The sequence below is a fragment of the Hyaena hyaena genome, unplaced genomic scaffold (assembly GCF_003009895.1).
Source record: "Hyaena hyaena isolate Hyena2069 unplaced genomic scaffold, ASM300989v1 scaffold_131, whole genome shotgun sequence".
Classification (NCBI taxonomy): domain Eukaryota; kingdom Metazoa; phylum Chordata; class Mammalia; order Carnivora; family Hyaenidae; genus Hyaena; species Hyaena hyaena.
The window spans coordinates 2,891,680-2,914,959 of NW_024080761.1; the positions used below are offsets into that span (position 1 = coordinate 2,891,680).

The following is a 23,280-nucleotide window of genomic DNA, read 5'->3' on the forward strand; positions in this document are numbered from 1 at the left end:
GAGGCACGAGAGACCGGCAGGTGGGCTCAGGACACGTCTCACACCTCTTCGGTGGATAAAAGGACCGAGGCGCGTCAGGCACCTGCTAAGCGCCAGTACTGTGCCGGGCCCCGCCCCGCCAGCTTCCCTGTCCACCGCTCGTGTCCCAATAAAGTTATTGAAATTGACACCGGTTGCTAAGGAAGTGGGTCGCCGAGCCGGGTTGCCAAGGAAGTGAGCGGCGACCGTCTCTCCCCATCCGGGGCAGCGGGGAATGGCTGAGGCCGGGGCTTGCCGCCGCCCCCGCCGCCGCCGCCGCCGCCGCCGCCGCCGCCCGCTGTCGCCTCGCGCCTCAGGTGAGTCGGGGAGGGGCCCGGGCACCAGCGGGGCAGGCCCGTCGAGCCCGCCGCACGCGATCCGCCTGGAGGCCCGCGCCGCCGCAGCCGCCTGGCTCTGCTGCTTCGCGAGCGGCAGCATCCTCTGCCCTGACTCCTGGGCATCCTCCGGCCGTCCAGGCGGCCTCGCCCCTTGTCCTGCGGGCGGACGTGCGGCCCGACCTCGGACCCGGCTGCGAGGGGTCGGAGACCTCCCGGGGGCGTCTGGGGCCGCGGTCGGGGACCCTGCTCTGGAGAGACGCAAGGAAGCGAGAGCCTGGGGTCCGAACCTCGACCGCTGCCCGGGTTCACTGCATGACCTTGGGCAAGTCCCGTTCCCTCTCAGGCTTCGGTTGAGTGTTTGTCCAGGGGTCTTCTACCACTTGCTGCTCGGAGTGCTTAAGATGCTGAGGCGTGTACGTTGAGAGTGCCCTAAATGGGGAGAAGGAGAATTCTGAGGGCACCCTGACGTGGGGACCCAGCGTCCAGTTTTGTCTGGGTTGGTGACTCTGCATCTCCACTTAGTGATAATGTTTGGCTTCGTCTTGGGCAAGTTGATCTCTGAGCCTTCTTTTCTTTATCTGTAAAATGGGTTAATGAACCTCCGTGGGAAGCCAATGAAACAGGGTATGTCAAGTAGCGTGGCACATAGCAAGTGTCCCAAGCTATTAGGAGGTACCTGGGGTGGTTTGGGCAAAAGGCTTCTAGGAGTTGCCCTTGAGACGAGTGGGATTTACGTGTGTAGAGCGCCAGGGCTTATGAGTATTCTCTACCTGTTGCCATTCCACTGCCCCCAGTTTTACTTCTCCGGCTGCTCAGAGCAGGGAGGTGATGTGGATCTGGCAAGTAGCCCTGGTGGTGGAAACCCAGAGGTCGAGTTCTTGTAGACGGCTGAGGTTAGGTCTCATTTTCAAATACTTCGACCTTGTTGACCCTTCCGGAGCAAAAAGATATCTTATGTCTTTTGGGACGTGCTTAAAGCTTAGTAGCTATTTGCAAGTGTATGATTAAGAAGCACTTTTCAGGTACATTATCTTGTTTAATTTTCATGTAGACTTTGCCAGGTAGGTGGTGATGTTATCCCCATTTCACAGATGAGACTGAGGCTCCGGAAAGTGAATGACTTGCCTAGGAATCTTATACCTATTAAGTGGTGGGGCTGGACACATTTCCAGGTAAATCCTATATTTTCTCCCTTGTACCCTGATGCCTCTGCTTTCTCAACCATAGCTGTTACAAAGCCACAGAGCTTTTGTTTCTTCTGACTTCTATGGCTGGGGGCTTTTCTTCCAGAGCCAAGGAAATAAGCTTCATTTAAATAGATACCATCCAGGAGCACTTGGGTAGCTTAGTCCGTGAAGCATCTGACTCTTGATTATGGCTCAGGTCATGATGTCACCGTTTGTGAGATGGGCCCTGCAGCTAACAGCTGTTAGCATGGAGCCTCCTTGAGATTCTCTCCCTCTCTCTATGCCTCCCCCGCCTCCAATAAATAAACATTAAAAAAATTAAATAGATATCATCTAAAGTGTGGACCTCAAAAAAGAGCTGGAATTTTTTTTTTTAAATTTTATTGATTTTTGAGAGAGAGAGAGACAGAGTGCCAGTGGGGGAGGGGCTGAGAGAGAGAGACAGAATCCCGAGGATGCTCTAGACTCTGAACTGTCAGCACAGAGCCTGACATGGGGCTCGAACTCATGAACGGTGAGATCATGACTTGAGCCAAAGTCGGATGCTCAACTGATTGAGCCACCCAGGCACCCCTAGAGCTGGGAGTGTTTAAAAGGGGGCTTTTCTGGGCCGCCTGGGTGGCTTAGTTAGTTAAGCATCCGACTTTCGCTTAGGTCATGATCTCGCGGTTCGTGGGTTCGAGCCCCGCGTCGGGCTCTGTGCTGACTGCCAGCTCAGAGCCTGGAGCCTGTTTCAGTCTGTGACTCCCTCTCTCTCTGACCCTCCCCTGCTCACGCTGTCTGTCTCTCTCCTAGAAATAAATAAAACATTTTTAAAAAAATAAATAAAAGGGGGCTTTTCTGTCCTTCCGTTCCCTCCTCTTTAAAATGAAAAGAAGTAGGCTAGACAGTGTCTGAAGGCCCTTTCAGTGCTCTTGTAAACTTGTGATTGCAAGCTAATGGTTTAAAAGCATGGAATCCGGCTGTCTGGGTTCAAGTCTCAGCTCTGCCACCTCCAAGCTGCGTGCCACTGAGCAAGGTACTTCCATCTCTGTGCTGCAGCTTCCCCCTCTGTAGAATGGGGATAGTAGAAGTATCCACCATGTATGGCTATTGTGAGGATTCATTTGAGCCTAATATTTGCAAAGTGCCTGGCATGTTTGATAAATGTTAGCTATTATTATTTGGGCTTGACCTATACTATCTATTCTATTTATATACTTTATGTCCTATTTATGGTTGGTGAGTGTATAAATTGAAGTATGTGCATGATACCAGGTTTGTCAACTTCAGAAGGTCACTGCAGGCTTGGAACAGTAGCTGTCACGGTAGAGCATTAATGTCAGTATTATTACATGGTCGCTCCAGGACCCTGCAAGCCCATGGCCGAATGGAACACAAAGAGAGATGAAAGCTGATGGCAGGACATCAACTCCAAGTTCAGTAAATGTGTACTAAATCCCTCTGTGCCAAGCGCAATAGAATATGTAGAAATCAGTCCCGGGGCACCTGGGTGGCTCAGTCCGTTAAGCTTTCGACTCTTGATTTCGGCTCAGGTCATGATCTCCCGGTTTGTGAGTTCCAGCCCTGCTTCAGGCTCTTTGCTGGCAGCATGGAGCCTGCTTGGGTTTCTCCCTACCCCTGCCCCATCCCTCCCCTGCTTGCAGATGCATGCAGTCTCTCTCAAAATAAACATTTAAAAATTTAAAAAAAAAATCAGTCCCAATGCCATATACTTAAAGGACCTCAGAACTTAGTTTGTATATTACTTACTAGCTTTTAAAATGATTTGACTTCTTTAAATGAATTCATAACTTGTGTTTAGCCCTACAGTAGAGTAAAGCTGCTTGTTCAGATCTCTTCTTTTGTGTCCCTAGGCTTCTGTTGGGTGCCTGGGTTAGAAGCTTTGTTTTATCCACTGGTGTGTGGGTCCCTGAGAAAGAGCCTTCTGTCGTGCTGGTTAAGAATACAATGCTTTCTGTGTGGTTTACAAAAGTGCTTAAGCATGCCTTCGTGCGTTTGGTCTTATAGTAACCCAGTGAGGAAGGTAGGGCACAGATTTAACTTCCCCATTTTGCAGAGTCCAGGGACCTGAGGTAAGAGAAGCCATGCTACTAGTAAGTGGCCCATTTCCCATGGGAATTGGGTTTTCCCGATCTGGGTCCGGTGCTCTTGCCCTGTGCCGCCTCAGGGTTATTCACTCCACATCTGCTGAGCACCTGGTCTGTGTCAGGCCCTGTTCTAGCCTCTGGAGATAACGATGGGTCAGAGATAGATGAGATCCTTGCTTTATGCAGTGTTCTTTCCAGTGGCAGCAATAGAAAAATAAAACCGAGGCAACCATTTGGAAAAGTGGCAGAAGGGACAGCAAGAGTGAAGGGGCTGAGGGAAGAAGCTTGGTAAGTTCCGGGAACTGAAAGGCGGCTCAGTGGCTGAAGCAGGTGAGTTGGCTGAAAGGAGAAGGAGAGAGGAGAGGTGGGCTGCTGGGGAGGGGCGAGGCCTCAGATCATACGGGGCCCTGTTGGCTAGAGTAAGCACTTGCGATTTGATTCTAAAAGCTTGGGAAGCCAGTGAAGGCTTTAGGAAGGGGAATGACAATAGTTTTTGGTTTTTTAAAAAATCACTTTGGCCTCTGTGTGGCCAGTGGGTTTTCAGGGGAATAAGCATGGCGGCCAGGAGGGTAGTTAGGTGACTAGTGGAGAGGTGATGATGGCCTGCTACAGGGGTAGCAGTGGAGCTGGATGTAAGAGGGTGGACTGGGAATATGTTTTGGAGGCCGTACCAGCAGGATGGTGGTTGATATCAAGGATACCTCCTGGGTTTTTGGCCTCAGCAATTAGGTAGATGTTGGTGGTGCCATCTGCCTTTAAAATGATGAAAGAACCTTTTGGTAAGGTGCCCTGTGAGGAAGGATTCTTGGTGGTTCACTCCGGACCTGTGGGAGGGACAGAAGGTATAAACATCGTACCTTCTAGTCCGTGGGGAAGAGATTCCCGATTGTGCCGCAGGAAGGCAGCCAGATGCATCTCCCTGAAGCCCTCACCATGGACATCCACAAGCCCCACTTTTCTGGCACCCTGGCTCTTTGCCAGCCTGCGGAGTGGCAGGCGTGGGCTTTGCCAGGGCAGTGCCCATCTGTCTCATGCTGACTCGAGATCTTGGCTGATGAAGGCTGGAAGGAGGCTAGCCAGCTCTGGGAGAGAGTGAAGCTCACTGTCAGTGCCTCACATGGCCATGGTTTCCCTGCCAAAGCGGTTCTTTTCCTTGGCCATTGAGTGACGTTTCTAAAGTTTCAGAGCTTTTGATTTGGGAATCCCTTGAAAAGCAGTTGTGTTCTGCCAGAATTCCTGGAGGATCCTTGAATGGAGTATCTCTTCTGACCAAGAGAATTTGAGCGTATTTTTTCATATATGCTAATACTTGGCACTTGTAAATTTAGGTTTACTATGTTGCAAGTTCCACGTTGTGAATAGAAGTCTAATAATCCCACCGCCACCACTTGTATAGCCTTGTTTGTGGTATAGAATGTTCTTTCCTGTGCAGTCTTATATACTAATGCCAGTCCGTGGAGATCACGTGGAATATGTACTATCCCCACTTTACAGATGAGGCATTGAGATGCCAAGAGGTCGTCATTTTTGTCAGTAACATTAAGCACCTGCTAGGCGCTGAGTGCAATAGATCCTTGCTGCTCAGGGAGTGTGTTTTGCATGACAGAAGTACCCGTGCCCCCCAGGAACTTGCTAGAAATGCAGAATCTGGGCCTACATCTAATAAACCAGGCCTGCATTTTACCAAGACCCCTGGGTCTTTCGTGTGCAAGTTAAAACTTGAGGTGCACTTATTTGGTACTAAGTGGCAAAACTAGTGCTTGCCTGTGATAACAATAATAAAAGGAACAGGAGTAGCTAACGTTTACTGAGCCAAGCAGTCTTCTAAGTACTTGACCTGTGCTGTCTCAGGTAGTCCTCATAGCAACTCTAACCATGGGTACCGTTGTGAGTCCCACTTTCCAGAAGAGGAAAGTAGAGGCACAGAGAATTCCTTTAATGTCCCCCGGATCTGCTGAATCCAAGTCCATTGCTCTTTCTCCTGCTGAGTTTTTCAGGTGGGCAGTACCCCCCTGCGGTCTCAGCCAGAGCCGTTCTCTCCTGTATGTGGGAAACTAATGTTACGTGCTGCTGAAAACGTGGCTTGAAAGAATGTTTGAGGAAATCAGGGGAAGACCCTTGAGCTATTTTAACTGCATGAGATGGATGTCAGTCACTTGACCCATAGTCAAGAAACAGATATCCAGTTTATAAGATAAGCACCTCTCACACTTCTTAACAGTGCAACACTCAAGGCCGAAACAGCTGACGTGGGTAGGAACTGCGAGCCTGTACTGAGTCATTCGACCCTATACTATTTCTTGATGGCAGTGATAATATCTGTACCACGGAGAAGAGGGCAGCCAAAGTCCCATACCACCTGCTGACTGGCTGCTAAGGATGCCTCAGTTTCTCTCTCTGCCCTGTGGCCTCATTGTTTTCCTTTCAACAACTCCTTATCTTAAAGTCTTAGAAAGATTTCTCGGTCAGGTATGCCCTAGAGCCTGAGATTTCTTGGTTACAGGAAATTCTGGTGTGAAAAGGCAGTAGCATGAGGTGGGGTGGGGCAAGAATTCCAGAAGCAACTCTGCCACTTGCCGTGTGACCTGAGGCAAGTAACTCAACCTCTCTGGAGCTCAGTCTCTCTCCGTCTCAGACTGAGTCTCAGTCTCAGTCTCAGTCTCAGTATATACAAACTAAGGACCTGGAACAACTTTCCAAGGCTCTTCCAGCCCTGCTTGGAAGAAGGAGTGTGGAGTGGAGTTGAGTGGTATTTTCTTTCTTGGTGACTTCATGCTGGGCTCTCACCCAGACCTTCCAGGGTGGGGCTTTTAAAGCCTATTTCTGGGTCGCCAGAGATCATTGATTGCCATCAGCTCATTTTATCAGCCGTACACATCTGCGCTACAGCTGGGGATGTTCCTATTTAAGGCTCCTCTAGTCCTGGTGACACATTGTGTCTCACTTTGTCACACTGCAGGCACTGAGCTCTTCACACACTGGCAGATCTGTCTTTAGTATGCTGATTTATTTAAATCTGTTTGCATTAGAGAGCACCAGTGATAATTGTGGTGGGTGTGGTTTTATTTTTACAGTTTTTGGCAGGGTATTTGCAGCACTTGCATTTTGTTATATTTGAACTTGGTGTATAAGTGGAAGCGGGTCCAAGGGAACTAGGAATTAGAGTAGATTATCGGGAGTGAAGACAGACATGCTCTTACCTCCTCTGGGGTCCTTCACATCACCTTCAGCAGTGGTTCGGGGAACCGCTTCAGGCTGTTGTGTGGGAATAAAGTAAATAGAAATGAGAAGCTCGGGCACTGTCTCCAGCAGCGGAGTGGATTGCACTAATTGTTCCTTTAGAACACATTTCAGTAACCTAAGCAAAAAAAATCTAGCTAGTAAATCACAAAAGATTCCATTCAGGTAAGATAAAATATCAGCTCAGGTTACTTAAGATAACCACAAGAGGGTAGTTCTTGGTGGAAATAGTTACTGGTTTTGCAAGATCTGCAGTTAACGAGTCAGATTCTAGCCTAAGAACTACATCGTGTCTTTCCTTCCTTATTTGTTTAGTTGACAGCATTTTTTAAAATAGCATTTTCTCCCTGCTCATAAAAATAATGAATTTTTGTTGAGGAAAAATGAGGAAAGTCCTGAAAAGATCAAACTTAATATTCACTTCGGGGCGCCTGGCTGGCTCAGTTGGTGAACGTGTGACTCTCAATCTCAGGGTTGAGAGGCCCATGCTAGGTGTGGAGATTGCTTAAAAATAAAATCTTAAAAAAAACAAAACTCTTAAAGATTCACACTAGGGGCGCCTGGGTAGCTTAGTTGGTTAAGTGTCTGACTTTGGCACAGGTCATGATCTTGCAGTTTGTGGGTTCAAGCCCCTTGTCAGGCTTTGTGCTGACAGCTCAGAGCCTGAAGCCTGCTTCAGATTCTATGTCTCCCTCTCTCTGCTCCTCCCCTGCTCGTGGTCTCTCTCTCAAGAATAAATAAACATTAAAAAAAAAAAAAAAGATTCACTCTTAAGTCCTACCCCCCAGAACTAGCCACTGTAACATCTTACTATCCAAAGGCAAGGATATCCCTAAATATATTTTACCTAATGGATGTACAATTCTTACCTCTTTCTCCTATTCTCATTTAGGGTAGTTTCAATATTAAATATTATAAATAATGCTACCGAGAACATCTTGATGATTATTTTTGTGTAAACCTTTGCATTTCTGATGATTTCTTTAAACTAGATTATTTAATTAAAAAATTTAATTACAAAGGCAGCCTCCTTAAGTCAAGTTTTTAACAAGGCAGTGTCTAAATAAAGTTGGAAAGGCAGACATTTTACTACAGTTTGGTGGAGAGGAGTTGCCTGTGAAAATGGTATCCTAACTCAATTTCAGCATACTTGTCTACTTGCAGATATGTTTTTAGATAACTCAAAGCGTGACTTTCATTTTGCATCTGGAAATGTTCATTTCCTATTTCAGAACATGTTTCCATGTTTCGTAATTATGAACTAGTAAACTTTCCCTAGCACCGGGCATTTGTTTCCAGCCTTTTACAATGACATACAGTGCTCTAATGAACATCTTTGCTTCTCTCTTGGCCTCATAAGAGAACAAATCTAATAAATAAAGAAGTGGTTTGGGGAAAGTTAGAATTTTCAGAGTTCTAAAGGAGAACTGTATGTTTTCCTTCTCAAAATTTTTTTAGGATCCTCCAAAAGTAGTAAAAATCCCCCAACAGCTTTATTGAGATATAATTCACATACCATAATGTACTTTCTAATAGTTTTTCTCAACCTTCTTTGCTCCTTCTCCTTAATCCATTTTCTTTTTGATACAGAATTCCCAATGTATAAGACCCAGAACATGGGCCTAAGTAAACCCTCCAGTCCCTGAGCAAGCTGTTGGTTGGTGACATTGACTGGAAATACTGTACATACGTTATCAGGTTTGTGTGCTATATGAGCTGTGAGAGCAAGCACATCATGGTGGGATTGGACAGTGAGCCATGGCAGCTGGTGGACTTTTGGAGAGGGATTTTTAAAAAGTATTTAACGCATCATATTACCAAAATAAGTTCTATGATTTATAGGATATTCTGCGTCATCAACTTTGGGAACTGTTTACTATAGAGGTAGCGCATGTAGGGAGAGCTTCTCCAACATTAATGTACACACAAGCCATCAGAAATCTTGATAAAATGGGATTCTGATTTTGGGGATCTAGATGGGGTTAGATACTGCAGAGTTAAACCAGGTGGAACAGGCGAAGATTTTAGGTAGCACCCAATACAGCATCCAAAATTATATTGAATGGCATGGATTAGTATGAGGTTATTAGCGGTATTCCTTTTTAAACTCAATTTGTTCTTCTGACTGTGTCAAGGAGAATATTTGTTTGGTTCCCGTCTGTTTCTTAACACTTGCTAAGCTGGTTTTCTACCCATGAGAGATCAAACCTCAACCCTTAGGTAAGCTAGAATTTAGTAATCCTTATATTTATTTTCATAGTTACCTTCTGTGTACAGCAGGTGATACTGATTTTCTATTCATGCTAGTGATACAAAGTTTCTTTGTGTTAAAAGAAAATAGATTTAAAGAAAAACCTTGAGGGGCACCTGGGTGGCTCAGTTGGTTAAGCGTCCGACTTTGGCTCAGGTCATGATCTCACGGTTCGTGGGTTCGAGCCCTGCAGAGCCTGGAGGCTGCTTCATGTTCTGTATCTCCCTCTCTCTCTGACCCTCCCCTGCTCACGCAGTCTCTCTCTCCCTCTCTCTCTCTCATAAATAAATAAAACATTAAAAAAAAAATAAAGAAAAACCTTGAGTAAATAATAGTATAGGTGGCACATGGAAATGGTAAAAATTGTTAAGAGACAATCAGATGACTGATATTTAGGGCTGGTGTAGGAAAAAGGCAGTGAACTTCGGAGCCAGGTAGACCTGATTTCTGCGTATTTTGCCACTTATTAACTCGGTGTGCCATGTTACTTCCCTCTCTCCTGCTCAGGGTTTTTCTCCTCCAAATTGGGTCAGGGCAGAAGCACCTCCTGTGGGCCAGGCCCCAAAACGCTTGTCTCCTCGGATCCTCAGTTCCAAGCAGCAGGGTATTGGCGGTCTTCCCATTTTACAGATGCGCAAACAGGCTCAGAAGGAACTTGTGCCGGGTTCCAGAGCTAGGAATGGTAAGACTGTGTTTCAGTCACAGGTGAACCTGAATCTTTCATTCTTCCAGGCCACTTTCCTCTTTTAAGTGTAGATTTTGCTGTGGCTCTCTACCCAGCTGAATGGCAGTCTGATGAAAATAAAAGGTCATTCATTGAGGGGCGCCTGGGCGGCTCAGTCAGTTAAGCGTCCGACTCTTGATTTTGGCTCAGGTCATGATCTTACAGTGCATGAGTTTGAGCCCCACATGAGGCTCTGTGCTGACAGTAGGGGAGCCTGTTTGAGATTCCTCTCTCTCTCTCTGCCCCTCCCTTGCTCTCTCTTTCTCTCTCAAAACAAACTTCAAATAAAATAAAAACAAAATACAATAAATTGTTTGTTTTTTTTTTAAAGAAAAGTCAGAAAAGAAAAGTGAGCCCATGTTCACTGCAGCATTACTCACAATTACCAAGAGGTGGAAGTAGCCCAAGTGTCCACGGATAGATTAGGTGTTACATACAAGAGCATATTATTTAGCCTTAAAAAAACAAGGTGATCTTGTCACATGCCACACACAGAGGCTGAGTGGTGGTTTCCAGGGGCTGGGGAAAGGGGGAAATGGGGAGTTTTTGCTTGACAGGTACAGAATTTCAGTTTGGCGAGACGAAAAAGTTCTGGAGGTCTGTTACACAACAGTGTGGATGCAGTTGACGCTACCGGACTGTACACTTAAAAATGGCTCTTACAAGGGTACATTTTATATATAAGGGTAGTTTTTTACCACAATTAAAAATTCTTAAAAGTAGAAAAAAGAAAAAAAAGGCCATTGGTCAGAAGGCTTTTTTTTTTTCCATTTTGGAAAATGTTGAGCATACATAAAAATAGACTACTATAATGAATGAACCACGAACCCATTACCCTCTCCCAGCCGTTACCGGCACAGGGCCCTTCTGTTCTAGCTCTAACCTCCCATGCGCCCCACCCTACCCTGGATTATTGTGATTGCACACAGTACAGTACATAACTTTATCTGAAAACACTTGCATGTGTATGCCTGAAAGTAAGAACTCTTTTTTTAACGCCGTTTTCACACCTAAAAAAAGGTAACAATAATTCTTTAACAGCATCTAATATCCAGTGTGCAGATTTGTTTGTCTCGTGCATTTTATACTAGTTGGTTCATTTGAATCCGGAGCCAAAAAGGGCCTCAGTCACGCACTGAATTTTGTATTTGGTTGATTTACGTGTCTTACATCAAAAGAGTGCTAACACTGTTAGCAGAGAAACAGCTTCACTTCTTTCCTGGGTTAGTACTTGAAATGGGAAGTTCCTGGCGGGAAGGCTGTTCTGGCTTCCTAGCCTCGTGCTGGTTCAGAGCGGAAGCTCTGCGTGTTAGGCTCGGGTTGGCAGCAGGGCGCACTGGCGGTGGGGGGATGCCCGGGGAGGGGGCAGGACAGCTTTTCCAGCTCCAGGGGAGGACGCTGCTAGTAACTCCCGCCTGTAGCTAAAAGTGTACGTTCAGGATACTCAACATGGTTTTGTTTGCAGCAGCAAAAGACCAGATACCGTGAGAAGACGTCTCAGTAATGGAATAATCAAATACATTTTAGATTTTATTTATTTATTTATTTATTTATTTATTTATTTATTTATTTATTTAAGTAAACTCTACACTCACCTTGGGGCTAGAACTCATGACCCTGAGATCAAGAGTCACATGCTCTACTGACTGAGCCAGCCAGGCGCCCCATCAAATACATTATAAAGCAACCACACCGTGATGTCCAGGCAGCTGTTTAAAGGAGTTGTTGTTGGTGGTGGTGGTGGTGGTGGTGGTGCAGAAATTGCTTTCAAGTTCTATAAAGTAAGATGGAGAATGATACATAGTATACTTCCACTTGAGTTTAAAAAAAAAAAAGAGAGAAAAGATGAGAGAGCAATACAGATACATTAATGCTTAGGTGCGCATGGAGTATCTCCCCAGGTGTCCGGGAAAGATACTTGTTCATTACTGTACAGCTTGAATTGTTTTAATCTATGCAGATGTTGATACACACATATACATATGCATAGTTGTGTGTCTAAGAATAAATGTATAGTTAGGCCTTTAAGACAAGCTTTTGAATCCTGATTTTCCATTTAATTGCTGTGAGACTTTGGGCAAATTGATTTCTCTGGACCTCCCATCCTTATTTTTTAAAATGAGGCTAATACCTGTTCCTCATAAGGTGATATTGAGGATTAAAAGAGGAATATACATTAAGCTCTTGATATACTATAAATTGCAACTATCAAATACGACAAAACTGCAGATCCACACTGATCCAAATGAGAAGTATCCTCTAGATTGGAATATATTTTTATGAATGTATTTTCTGAATGTTTCACAACTGGATTTCTTTCTTTCTTTTTCCCTCTAGATAAATGCTTTCTTTGTTTGCCTGTTTGGGTTATCAAATAACAGGGCATGCATGGTGCCAGTTTGAATTCAGGGCAGGAATTTACTTGTTCATGGTTCTTGTATGTGACCTTTGTAGGTTTCTTTCCAGATAAGTAGACTATCTTCCTAAGACACTTAATTTGAAATCAAGTTGCTAGACTTTTCCCCACCAAAGAAAAAATAGTTTTATTGCCATCCCCCTTCTTGATTAGAAGAAACAAAATATATGTACCTATGAAAGAGGCCAAAGGAAGCAAAAAATAATCACTTGTAAATTACCTTTACTAATCTTGCATTAGGCTAAGCACTGAGCATTAGTTTATTTAATCCTTAGAACTATTCTTTAAGGTATGTGTTATTAACTGCATTTTATTTATGAAACTATGACTTATGAAACTGTCTCAAGATTAAAAAAAATTTTTTTTTGTAGTTTATTTATTTTTGGGACAGAGAGAGACAGAGCATGAGTGGGGGAAGGGCATCGAGAGAGGGAGACACAGAATCTGAAACAGGCTCCAGGCTCTGAGCTGTCAGCACAGAACCCAATGCGGGGCTCGGACCCACGAACCGTGAGATCATGACCTGAGCTGAAGTCGAACACTTAACCGACTGAGCCACCCAGGCGCCCTGAAACTTTCTCAAAATTTTGTAGCTAAGTGGCAGTGCAGAAATTAAAACCCTGACCTGTTGAACACTAAAGCTCACGCTTTTAGCGAGGAGCCTGCTTGGGATTCTCTCTCCTTCTTTCTCTGCCCCTCCCCTACTTGCGCTGTCTCTCTCAAAATTGATAATTTTAAAAAAATAATAAAGCTCATATTTTTAACCGTGACTTTACACTATTTCCCTCACATCTTTTTCTGTACATGTGCATCTACTCATATAAACATAAATCACATCATAGTAACTCTTCTGTTTGGTAGCCTGCTTTTTTTCACTCAGCCAAATGTCGTGAACATCGTCCCAGAAGTAAAAACTTAGAGGTTTGTTGCCATTCTTTATGACTGCATAATTTCCCATTGTAGAGATGTGTTATAACTTAACCAGTCCTTTACTGATGAGTACTTAGGTGGTTAGAGATGCTGTAATAAATATAAACATGTATGTGCATCTTGCACATATTTTCAGTTATTGATGTCCTTAATTATATCCTTAAAATAATTCCAAGAAATGGAGTTGCTGTTTCAAGGGAGTATTACATTTTGACTATTACATTTCAATGGATTGATTGACTGATTGATTCAAGGTACTGATTACTCACCTATTAGCAAATAATCTATACCAGTTTGAGATGCTGTGGCTCTTATATGTACTGTAAGGGACAGTTTGAAAGTTTTTAGACAATTCACCCAATTATCTGGCTATAAACAGTACCTGTAATAGCAACAGACTATATTTTATTAGTCTGTTACTTTGACATCTTTGGTCTAAATGCCTTTAGGGCTGAGGCTACATGACGTTAGAATGTTAAAGATTCTAGTACTATAGACCTCATGGAAGCTCTTTTATGACACTTCACCATAAAGTTGAGATAAGTATTTTTACTCCTAGGGGCCTTTGTTCATCAGTTAAAACATTTCCTTTCCTTTCCCTTCCTTCCTCCCTCCCTCCCTTCCCTTTCGATGTCCAACATGGTGCTCAGACTCATGATGTCCAACATGGTGCTCAGACTCACGACCTTGAGATCAAGAGTCACATGCTTCACTGACTGAGCCAGCCAGGAGCCCCAAAACATTTTTACTACCTTCTATTCATGGTGGTCAGTAAAACTGGTAGATGAAAGGAAGAAAATAATGAGTTTTAACAACTGGATATTACTTTGTTAATTAATATCACATTTTCCCATCTCTTTTTTCCCCTAATTTTATTTTTCTGACCACATAATATACTCCCACTGTTCAAAACTCAAGAAGTCTAAAGGGTGTACATGCAAAGGCTCCCTGCTGCTCTTAGCTCTCACCATGTAGCTCTTTCCCTACAGGCAGCCCGTGTTGTTATCTGGTTCATGAATATCCCTTAAAATACATTTTATCCATATAAGCAAATATAGAACTGTTCTCTCAACACAAATCCAATGGCCTTCTATGTTTGTTTGTTTGTTTATTTATTTATTTTTGAGAGAGAGGGAGAGAAAGAGAACTTGCGCGTGCATGTGAGTGCGGGGTAGGGGCAGAGAGAGAGGCAGGGGGAGAGAGAGAATCCCAAACAGGCACCGTGCCATCAGCACAGAGCTGACACAGGGCTCAATCTCACACACTGTGAGATCATGACCGGAGCCAAAATCAAGAGTTGGATGCTTAACTGACTCAGCCACCCAGGCGCCCCCCAATGTCCTTTTCAAAGGTCTGCGAGGCAGTGATGTTATTTTTCAACAAGAGATGAATAATCTTGTCTTGAAAATTGTGTAACTCCCATTGTGATAACTGGCCATTAGGGGAACCAGAGAGCCAGAATTGGACTTGCTCTCTTGGTGTGGTTCAGGGATTACGAACAAAGTCCTGAGACTTCAAAACAGCAGTGGTGTGAGACAATAGTGTTGATGGTGATGCGGTGGATACGGAATAGAAAACAGCCACTTCCCCTGAGAGAAACCTGCACAGGGAGTTGGTTTAGGCCTGGTTAATAGGGAGTTGCTTTATCTCCATGCCTGGGAGTTGCAGCGGTTTTCAGAGGACCATGTGATCTGTGGCTTCAGCGGCCTTTCAGATGCTCTGAGTCCTTGAACTCCAGGCCAGGGCAGTTGGCAGGTGGTTGCCTGGTCTGATCTTAGAGGGCACTGCATTGGAATGCATTGATTAAAGATGCATTAGCATGCACTCTGCGCGCCTGCGGATCGCTCCTCCCTGCAGGGCTGCTTCTGGTAAAGTAGACCTTTCTTTTTTTTCCCCTTTGAAGATACCACATGCCCATTAAAGAGTAGATCATTATTGATGTCTTGATGGGTCTTATTTTTATATAATTGTGATTGCCTGCACTCAGTTTTATAAACTGCTTTTTCATTTATGGTAAGCATTTTCCATGTCATTACAGACCTTTGGTAAGTGTCATTTACAAAAGATGGGCTAGGGGCGCCTGGGTGGGTCAGTCAGTTAAGCATCTAACTTTGGCTCAGGTCATGATCTCTCGGTTCGTGAGTTCAAGCCTGGCATGGGGCTCTCCATTCTCAGTGCAGAGCCCACTTTGGATCCTCTGTCTCCCTCTCTTTCTTCCCCTATGCCACTTGCGCACTCTCTCTCTCTCTCAAAAATAAATAAAAACATTAAAAAAAAAAAAGATAAAGGTCTAGGGGCACCTGGGTGGCTCAGTCAGTTAAGTGTCTGACTTTGGCTCAGGTCATGATCTCGCAGTCTTGAGTTTGAGCCTTGAGCCCCACGTCGTTCTCTGTGCTGACAGCTCAGAGCTTAGAGCCTGCTTCAGATTCTTGTCTCCTTCTCTTTGCCCCTCCCCCACTCGTGCTCTGTCTCTCTCTCTCTCAAAAATAAATAAACATTAAAAAATTTTTAAAAAGGTAAAGGTCTAAAGAAAACCTCTTAAAAAAAAAAAGATGGACTTGCATGGCAGGCCTTTCTTAATCAAATCATGTGGAGGTGAATTTGGTTATAGACAGAGATGCTTACAGGGGCCAGGGAGGAAGTACAAATGGGCAGAGCATGCTGGGCGTGAGACTGTAGAGAGTGGGGTTGGGGCGGATTGGAGAGGCTGGGTTCTCCAAAGTGGCACGTGTTTCTCACCATTTCTACCATTTGGGTCATGACCAGGGGCTGTCAGATACTCCCTATTCTTCAAGAGAAGCAGAAACCCTGGGATTTTTAATTTTTAATTTTTTATTATTAAAAAAATTTAAGTTTGTTTATTTACTTTGAGAGAGTGTGTGAGCATGTGTGTGTAAGTGTGCATGTGAGTGGGAGGGTGGAGTAGGGAGGGGCAGAGAGAGAGGGAGAGAGTCCCAAGCAGGTTCCACGGCATCAGTGCAGAGCCCTACATGGGGCTCGATCTCACAACCATGAGATCATGACGTGAGCTGAAGTCAGTACTGACTGAGCCATTCAGGCTCCCCAAACCTGTTTTTCTTTGTTGTTGTTGTTGTTGTTATTTTTAATGTGAAATTGCTGGTACTTTTTTTTTTTTTTGAGAAAACAGAAAATTTTACATATTCAAAGAATAATATGGGAAACAACCAGGATTGACAGCTGTTAACATTTTGTCTTATTTTCTTCAAGCCTCATTTCCTGGTTTTTGTTTTGTTTTGTTTTGTTTTTTAAGTAAACTTGCCTCCCAATGTGGGACTTGAACTCATGACCCTGAGATCAAAGAGTTGCATGCTCTGCCAACTGAGCCAGCCAGGCGCTCCTCCATTTTAGACAGAAAGAGAGAGTACATGTGAGTAGAAAAAAGGGGGGAGAGAGAGCCAGAGAGAGAGGGAGAGAATCTCAAGTGTGCTCCTAGCACAGCCCTAGGTGGGGCTTGACCCCACGACCCTGAGATCATGACCTGAGCAGAAATCAAGAGTCGGATGCTCTTTGACTGAGCCACCCAGGCACTCCAAAATATCCTTCCCATTTTTAAACCCATTCTCCACCTCTCACCCAGCCCAGTTTGGGCAGCTGCTGTCATAAATTGTTATATGTCTTTCCCATTTTTTAACACTTACAAATGCAACCCCATGAAGACCATATTGTTTTATAATTTTTTTTGTTGTTTTACAAATTTTTAATCATAATTATCACTCTGCACTTGCTTTTTCACTCAGCTTGTTTATTTATCCATGTAAATGTATATAAGTCTAATTCAGGCTTGGCAGACTTTTCTGTAAAAGATCAGGCAGTAAATATTTTAGGTTTTCTGAGCCAGACTGTCTCTGTTACAACTGCTCAACTCTGCTATTTTATAGCTAATGCAGCCATAGATGATTGTAAACAAAGAGGGTATGCCTCTGTTCCAATAAAGTTTTATTTACAAAAACAGGATGCGGGCCGGATTTGGCCCACGGGCAGCAATTTGCCAACCCTGCTCTAACGCATTCCTTTTTCCTCCTGAATAGTATAGTGTCAGTGATACGGTTACACCATATGCTATTTTTCATTTCCCCTGGAGATAGATGTTTAGGTTGTTTCCAGCTTTTCTGTTTTAACACGCTGCAGGAAGCGTTGTCCATGTTTCCTTATGTGTGTGTAGAAAGGGTTTCCACTAGGACATACACAGAAATAGAAGTGGAATTGTTGAGGCTTTTTTCTTTTTTAAACCAATCAAATGGACCAAATACAATGCTTCAGGTAGAAGAATGTGACCCGTTTGAGATCTCTGTTGTAGAATCTCTATAGGAAGCCAGTAGTTAGTAAGAATCCTATCTACACCTACCTCTAGAATTTGAGGTAAGAATCCGTGATAACTAGCAGAGGTGAGGGTGTATCCGTCCAAGTATAGGAGCTGGAGAATGATCTGGAAGAGTGCGGCCACCACGAGAAATGCGTAACTGACTTCCTCAGCGGACAAAAGTGGTGGAATTAGGAAGAGACTCAGCTTTTCAGGTGTAGTGGCCATTCAGACAGTGGTTGTTAACATCCGAATGATCAGTTCTAACAGCAGAGCTGTTCAGGATGAAGGTGACAAGCAGCTGACCTTTGGTGGCTGCTTTCCTGGCAATGCTGGGAGTTCCTTTAAAGATTTATCACTGTAATTAGACCAGCTAGCAGAAGAGTAAGGAAGGTAATAAAGTAAAGAAGGAGCATCAGGGCATCCTTCCAAGAAAACCCTCTCCTTTGAGGAGGACCCAGAGCAAGTTTTTAAGCCCTGGTGGCAGGAAATTAAATTAGCCCATCTTCCTGAAGTCGTAAGTCAATACGACATGACTAGTGCAGTCGAGCTCTGTGAGCTCAGCAGAGAAATGGTGTTCTGTGTTCTGAGTTGAGATTTAATTAAAGGGACTCAAGCTTTGGGAATTCCTTCATTTTAAAACATTTTAAACGTGATTATAGGTCATTATCATTCCTTTGTTTTTATCATTTTGGAGAGCTCAAAAAATATATGGTGCTGTAACAGAAACAGGTCATCCCACTGCAGATGTTTTAATTTTTTTAAACAGGCTTGGGGCCACCTTGTTTTGATAGGTCAGAGCTGGACAGCTCTGCCTCTTCTTCTGAATGCAGAAAAATTCATCTCTCCTCTGACCCATCCTCCATTTACCCCCTTATGTTTCCTTTAAAATTTTTATTTTATTTATTTATTTATTTAAAAAATTTTTAATGTTTATTTATTTTTGAGAGATAGAGATAGAGCATGAGCAACGAAGGGCAGAGAGAGAGGGAGACACAGAATCTGAAGCAGGCTCCAGGCTCTGAGCTGTCAGCACAGAGCCCAATGTGGGGCTCCAATCCCCAAATGGTGATATCATGACCTGAGCCAAAGTCTGACACTCAGCCAACTGAGCCACTCAGGTGTCCCCCCGACTTTTAAAAAGTTTTATTTAAGTACTCTTCACCCAACATGGGGCTCAAACTCACAACCCCGAGATCAAAAGCCACACTCTCCTACAGCTGATCCAGCCAGGAGCCCCCTCTTACATTTCTTACTCTGAGTCTATGGGATCTTGTCTAAACCATCTCATGTGCTACAGCAGAGGCTCAGGGGGTTGGGGTTTGAACTTGGCCCCTGAGTTTTGCAGGTCTCTGCTGACACAGAGGTGGAGACAAGCAAGGGATCCCTGCAGTGGTAGCCTGGGGGCCATTGCCCTGGGAGAAAAGGGGAGACACAGTAAACAGATCAGCCATTCTAACGTCTAGTTCTTTTTTATCATCAGACAAAATTGTAATAGCATATAGAAGGTGATGAACAAGGGCTGTCTTACATGCTTTCCTAATGGAACACTGATTAGGTATTTGGATCTCAGTTTAATCTGATTTTTTTTTTAGGGTGATAACTATAAAACGGAACAAGAGAATAAAAGTTAGGGCTCAGCAGTAATCTCTGGAATGACCATTTGACAAGGGTTTTGGATGAATCTGTATTAGTTAATTTTAATCCAGCTTTATGTTAGTTCATAAAGTACTTCCTCCTTTGTAAGTACCTCTGCGTCATGATCATTCACCAGGAAGGAGAATTACCCTATTTTACCAATTTTACAGAAAATGGGTTCAGAGAGGGTAAGAGGTTTTCTGGTTCTTCATTCTAGACATTACTTTATTACATATAACAACTAGAGAAGTATGAAAAATAACATTTCATGTTTCCGTGTGCTTAGCAGCAGAATCTTTTATAAAAGCATAATTGGGGAGCACATTGACTCTATTAATTAACCTGCATTTGCTTAGAACAGCCCATCACTGCCTCACATTCTGCCACTCCTCTGTTGGCAGGGAACAGGTCATCTTCACTACTAAAAAGGAATCGTTATCACTGTTCTAAGTGTCTATTAAAATTACAAATGTATATATCCTGTGAGCCAGCAGTTGTGTGTGTAGAAATTTGTCTTACAGCTATACCTGCTTACACATGCAAGGATGTGGGCCCAGGCTTTTCATAGTAAAATACCAGAAACAGCTTAACTCCTAGAACTTACGCTTCCATACGGCAGGATATTTTGCTGCTGCCATGAAGAATAAGGCAGCTCTGTATCTACTGAGCGAACAACTCCAAGAGGTGCGGCCGCTGTGGTGTTACTGTGTACAGCATACTGTGTATAGCTTTCTACGCTTGTGTTCACACGGAAGGGCGTAAGCGGGCGGGCGCCTGGCTGGCTCGGCTGGAGGAGTGTGTGACTCTTGATCTTCAGGCCCCATGTTGGGTGTGGAGATTGCTTAAATAAAGAAACTTAAAAAAAAGGGGGGGGAGGAGGGTAAGTATGTATTAATACATATTTGCTTGCTATGCATAAAATGGCTCAGGAAGATTAAAAAGCTAATAATATTTGCCTGTGGGCAGGGACTCTGGTGGCTGGAGAACATGTGAGGTGGGGGACCTGTTACTGAAGAGTGGTTTGAATCAAGGAACATAAGAATTACCTATTTAAAGAAAAACGACCCACACTGAGGTTTTCGGGAATTTGAGGTCCTCATATGTACGTCTTTAATCTGTTTGCTCTCTAGCCCTTCTCAAAGGACCCGCTTAATCATCCTTCCTTCTGCTCCCCGAGTTTTCTGGCACCAGGTGAAGTTCCTTAAAAAAATTTTTTTAACATCTGTTTTCTTCTTTTTTTTAATGTTTCATTTATTTCTGAGAGAGAGAGAGAGACAGCATGGGCAGGGGAGGGTCAGAGAGAGAGGGAGACACAGAATCTGAAACAGGCTCTAGGCTCTGAGCTAGCTGTCAGCACAGAGCCTGACACGGGGCTCGAACCCACGAACCGTGAGATCATGACCTGAGCCGAAGTTGGACACTTAACCGACTGAGCCACCCAGGCGCCCCAAACATCTGTTTTCTTATTTGCATTCAGATTGTATTAAGTTTGTTGATTGAATGAGTTCTTTCTCTGTTTGAATACATTTTGCACAAGCCATAGCTTATGATTTTAGAATGGAAGAGTATTATGGGCACAGGATGGGAAATTCAACAGCACAAACAAGTGTACGCTGAAGTTTTCTCTCTCTCTCTCGACCTGAGAGTCCCCTAGGCCCCACACACCCCCTGCTGAGGCTGCCACTGTTCCCACTGTGTTGTAGCCACCACTTTTATATGCACGCTTCTAATGATATTGCTTTGCCTGTCAGACATACACACGCATCCGTGTATCCCTGTGCTTACAGTGTTAACCGTACTGCCTGTACACGCTGTTCCCCATCTACTGCGTGTCTTGGTGTACGGTGACATTTAGATTAGCACAGTCTTCTCAGCAACTGATCAAGATCCCACTGTCTATGTTATCATATACATTTAATGTATTTAATCAGCCCCTTCTTGATGGTAATTGGGTGGGCCACAGTCTGTCGCTACCATAAATGATGCTACAACGAATATCCTTGTATCTGTGAGATAAATTCTTAGAAATACAACTGCTACGTCAAAAGGTACTGCTAGATAGTTCCAGATTGCTCTCTGCAGACTCTGTAGTGGTTCGGCAGGATAGATGATCACCCAGGCTTTGAAAAGGATTCTAGCTGCAACAACCTGTTGTCTGAGAAATAAAGTGCCGGGTAGACAAGCTCGTGCACGCTGCTGGTGGATTCAAGTTTTCACTTTCCCACCGCAGCTCATTAAGACCTGGTGAAGAACTACAGTGTGTATTCAAGTCGTTTTTACAAAGTTTTTTTTTTAATGTTTGTTTATTTTTGAGAGAGACAGAGACAGAGTGTGAGCAGGGGAGAGGCAGAGAGAGAGGGAGACACAGAATCTGGAGCAGGGTCCAGGCTCCCAGCTATCAGCACAGAGCCCGACGTGGGGTTCAAACCCACAAACTGTGAGATCATGATCTGAGCCGAAGTTGGACACTTACCCGCCTGAGCCACGCAGGCACCCCTTAAGGTCATTTAATGTAGCCATCAGAAGATTAGCAAGAGGAAGGTGACATGCGTGTGTCAGGTGCTGTTGAGCAGCCCCTGGTGACAACTGTACTGTCCTTACTTACTTTTGCTTTTTTTCCTAGGACCTTAGCACCCTGAGACATTTTGGATTCATAGCCCTCAAGGGTTGACCTGGCCAGCATTCATCATGTCAAAGCTAAAAAGCTCAGAGTCAGTCAGGGTGGTGGTTCGCTGTCGGCCCATGAATGGCAAGGAAAAGGCGGCTTCGTATGATAAGGTGGTGGATGTGGACGTGAAGCTGGGGCAGGTGTCGGTGAAGAACCCCAAAGGAGTGGCCCATGAAATGCCCAAGACCTTCACCTTCGATGCAGTCTACGACTGGAATGCCAAGCAGTTTGAACTTTATGATGAGACGTTCCGACCGCTCGTGGACTCTGTCCTGCAGGGTTTCAATGGGACGATTTTTGCCTATGGACAAACCGGGACTGGGAAAACGTACACAATGGAGGGGGTCCGTGGTGACCCTGAGAAAAGAGGGGTCATCCCTAACTCCTTTGACCACATCTTCACCCATATCTCTCGATCTCAGAATCAACAGTACCTGGTCAGGGCCTCTTACCTGGAGATCTACCAGGAGGAGATCCGAGATCTGCTCTCAAAGGATCAGACCAAGAGGCTTGAGCTCAAAGAGAGGCCTGACACTGGAGTGTATGTGAAAGACCTGTCTTCCTTCGTCACCAAGAGCGTGAAGGAAATAGAGCACGTGATGAATGTGGGGAACCAGAACCGCTCTGTTGGTGCGACCAACATGAACGAGCACAGTTCACGCTCTCATGCAATTTTTGTCATCACTATTGAGTGCAGCGAAGTGGGCCTGGATGGAGAAAACCATATCCGTGTAGGGAAATTGAACCTCGTGGATCTCGCTGGCAGCGAACGGCAAGCCAAGACCGGTGCACAAGGAGAAAGGTTGAAGGAAGCGACCAAGATCAACCTGTCCCTTTCAGCCTTAGGGAATGTCATCTCTGCCCTGGTGGACGGCAAGAGCACTCACATTCCGTATCGGGACTCAAAGCTTACCAGGCTCCTCCAAGATTCTCTTGGTGGCAATGCTAAAACCGTAATGGTGGCCAACGTGGGACCTGCCTCGTACAATGTGGAAGAGACTCTGACCACTCTGAGATATGCCAACCGTGCCAAAAACATTAAGAATAAACCAAGGGTCAATGAGGACCCTAAAGATGCCCTCCTTCGAGAATTCCAGGAAGAGATTGCTCGGCTCAAGGCCCAGCTGGAAAAACGGTCCATTGGCAGGAGGAAGAGGCGGGAGAAGCGGAGGGAAGGTGGTGGCAGTGGTGGGGGTGGGGAAGAGGAGGAGGAGGAGGGAGAAGAGGGTGAGGAGGAAGGGGATGATAAGGATGATTACTGGCGGGAACAGCAAGAAAAACTGGAGATTGAGAAGCGGGCCATTGTAGAGGACCACAGCTTGGTTGCAGAGGAGAAGATGAGGCTGCTGAGGGAGAAGGAGAAAAAGATGGAAGACCTGAGGCGGGAGAAGGATGCGGCTGAGATGCTGGGCGCCAAGATCAAGGTACCAGACCCTCCCTGAGGCCCTTTCCTCTTTTG

General features: G+C 44.7%; 1 protein-coding gene across 2 annotated transcripts in view; it reads left to right on the plus strand.

Moving 5' to 3' along the window:
- Positions 1-291: 291 nt before the first annotated feature.
- Positions 292-23,280, plus strand: part of KIF3B (kinesin family member 3B) — a 42,420-nt gene continuing 19,431 nt past the window's right edge. Inside the window, exons 1-2 of one of the 2 annotated variants that reach the window (XM_039237750.1) lie at positions 292-335; positions 21,777-23,245. In XM_039237750.1, coding sequence (XP_039093681.1) covers positions 21,842-23,245 — 1,404 coding nt within the window. In that variant the 5' untranslated portion in view covers positions 292-335; positions 21,777-21,841. Of the gene's footprint in view, positions 336-20,281; positions 20,345-21,776; positions 23,246-23,280 lie in introns of those variants that run through there. The other variant, XM_039237749.1, reaches the window with a different exon arrangement.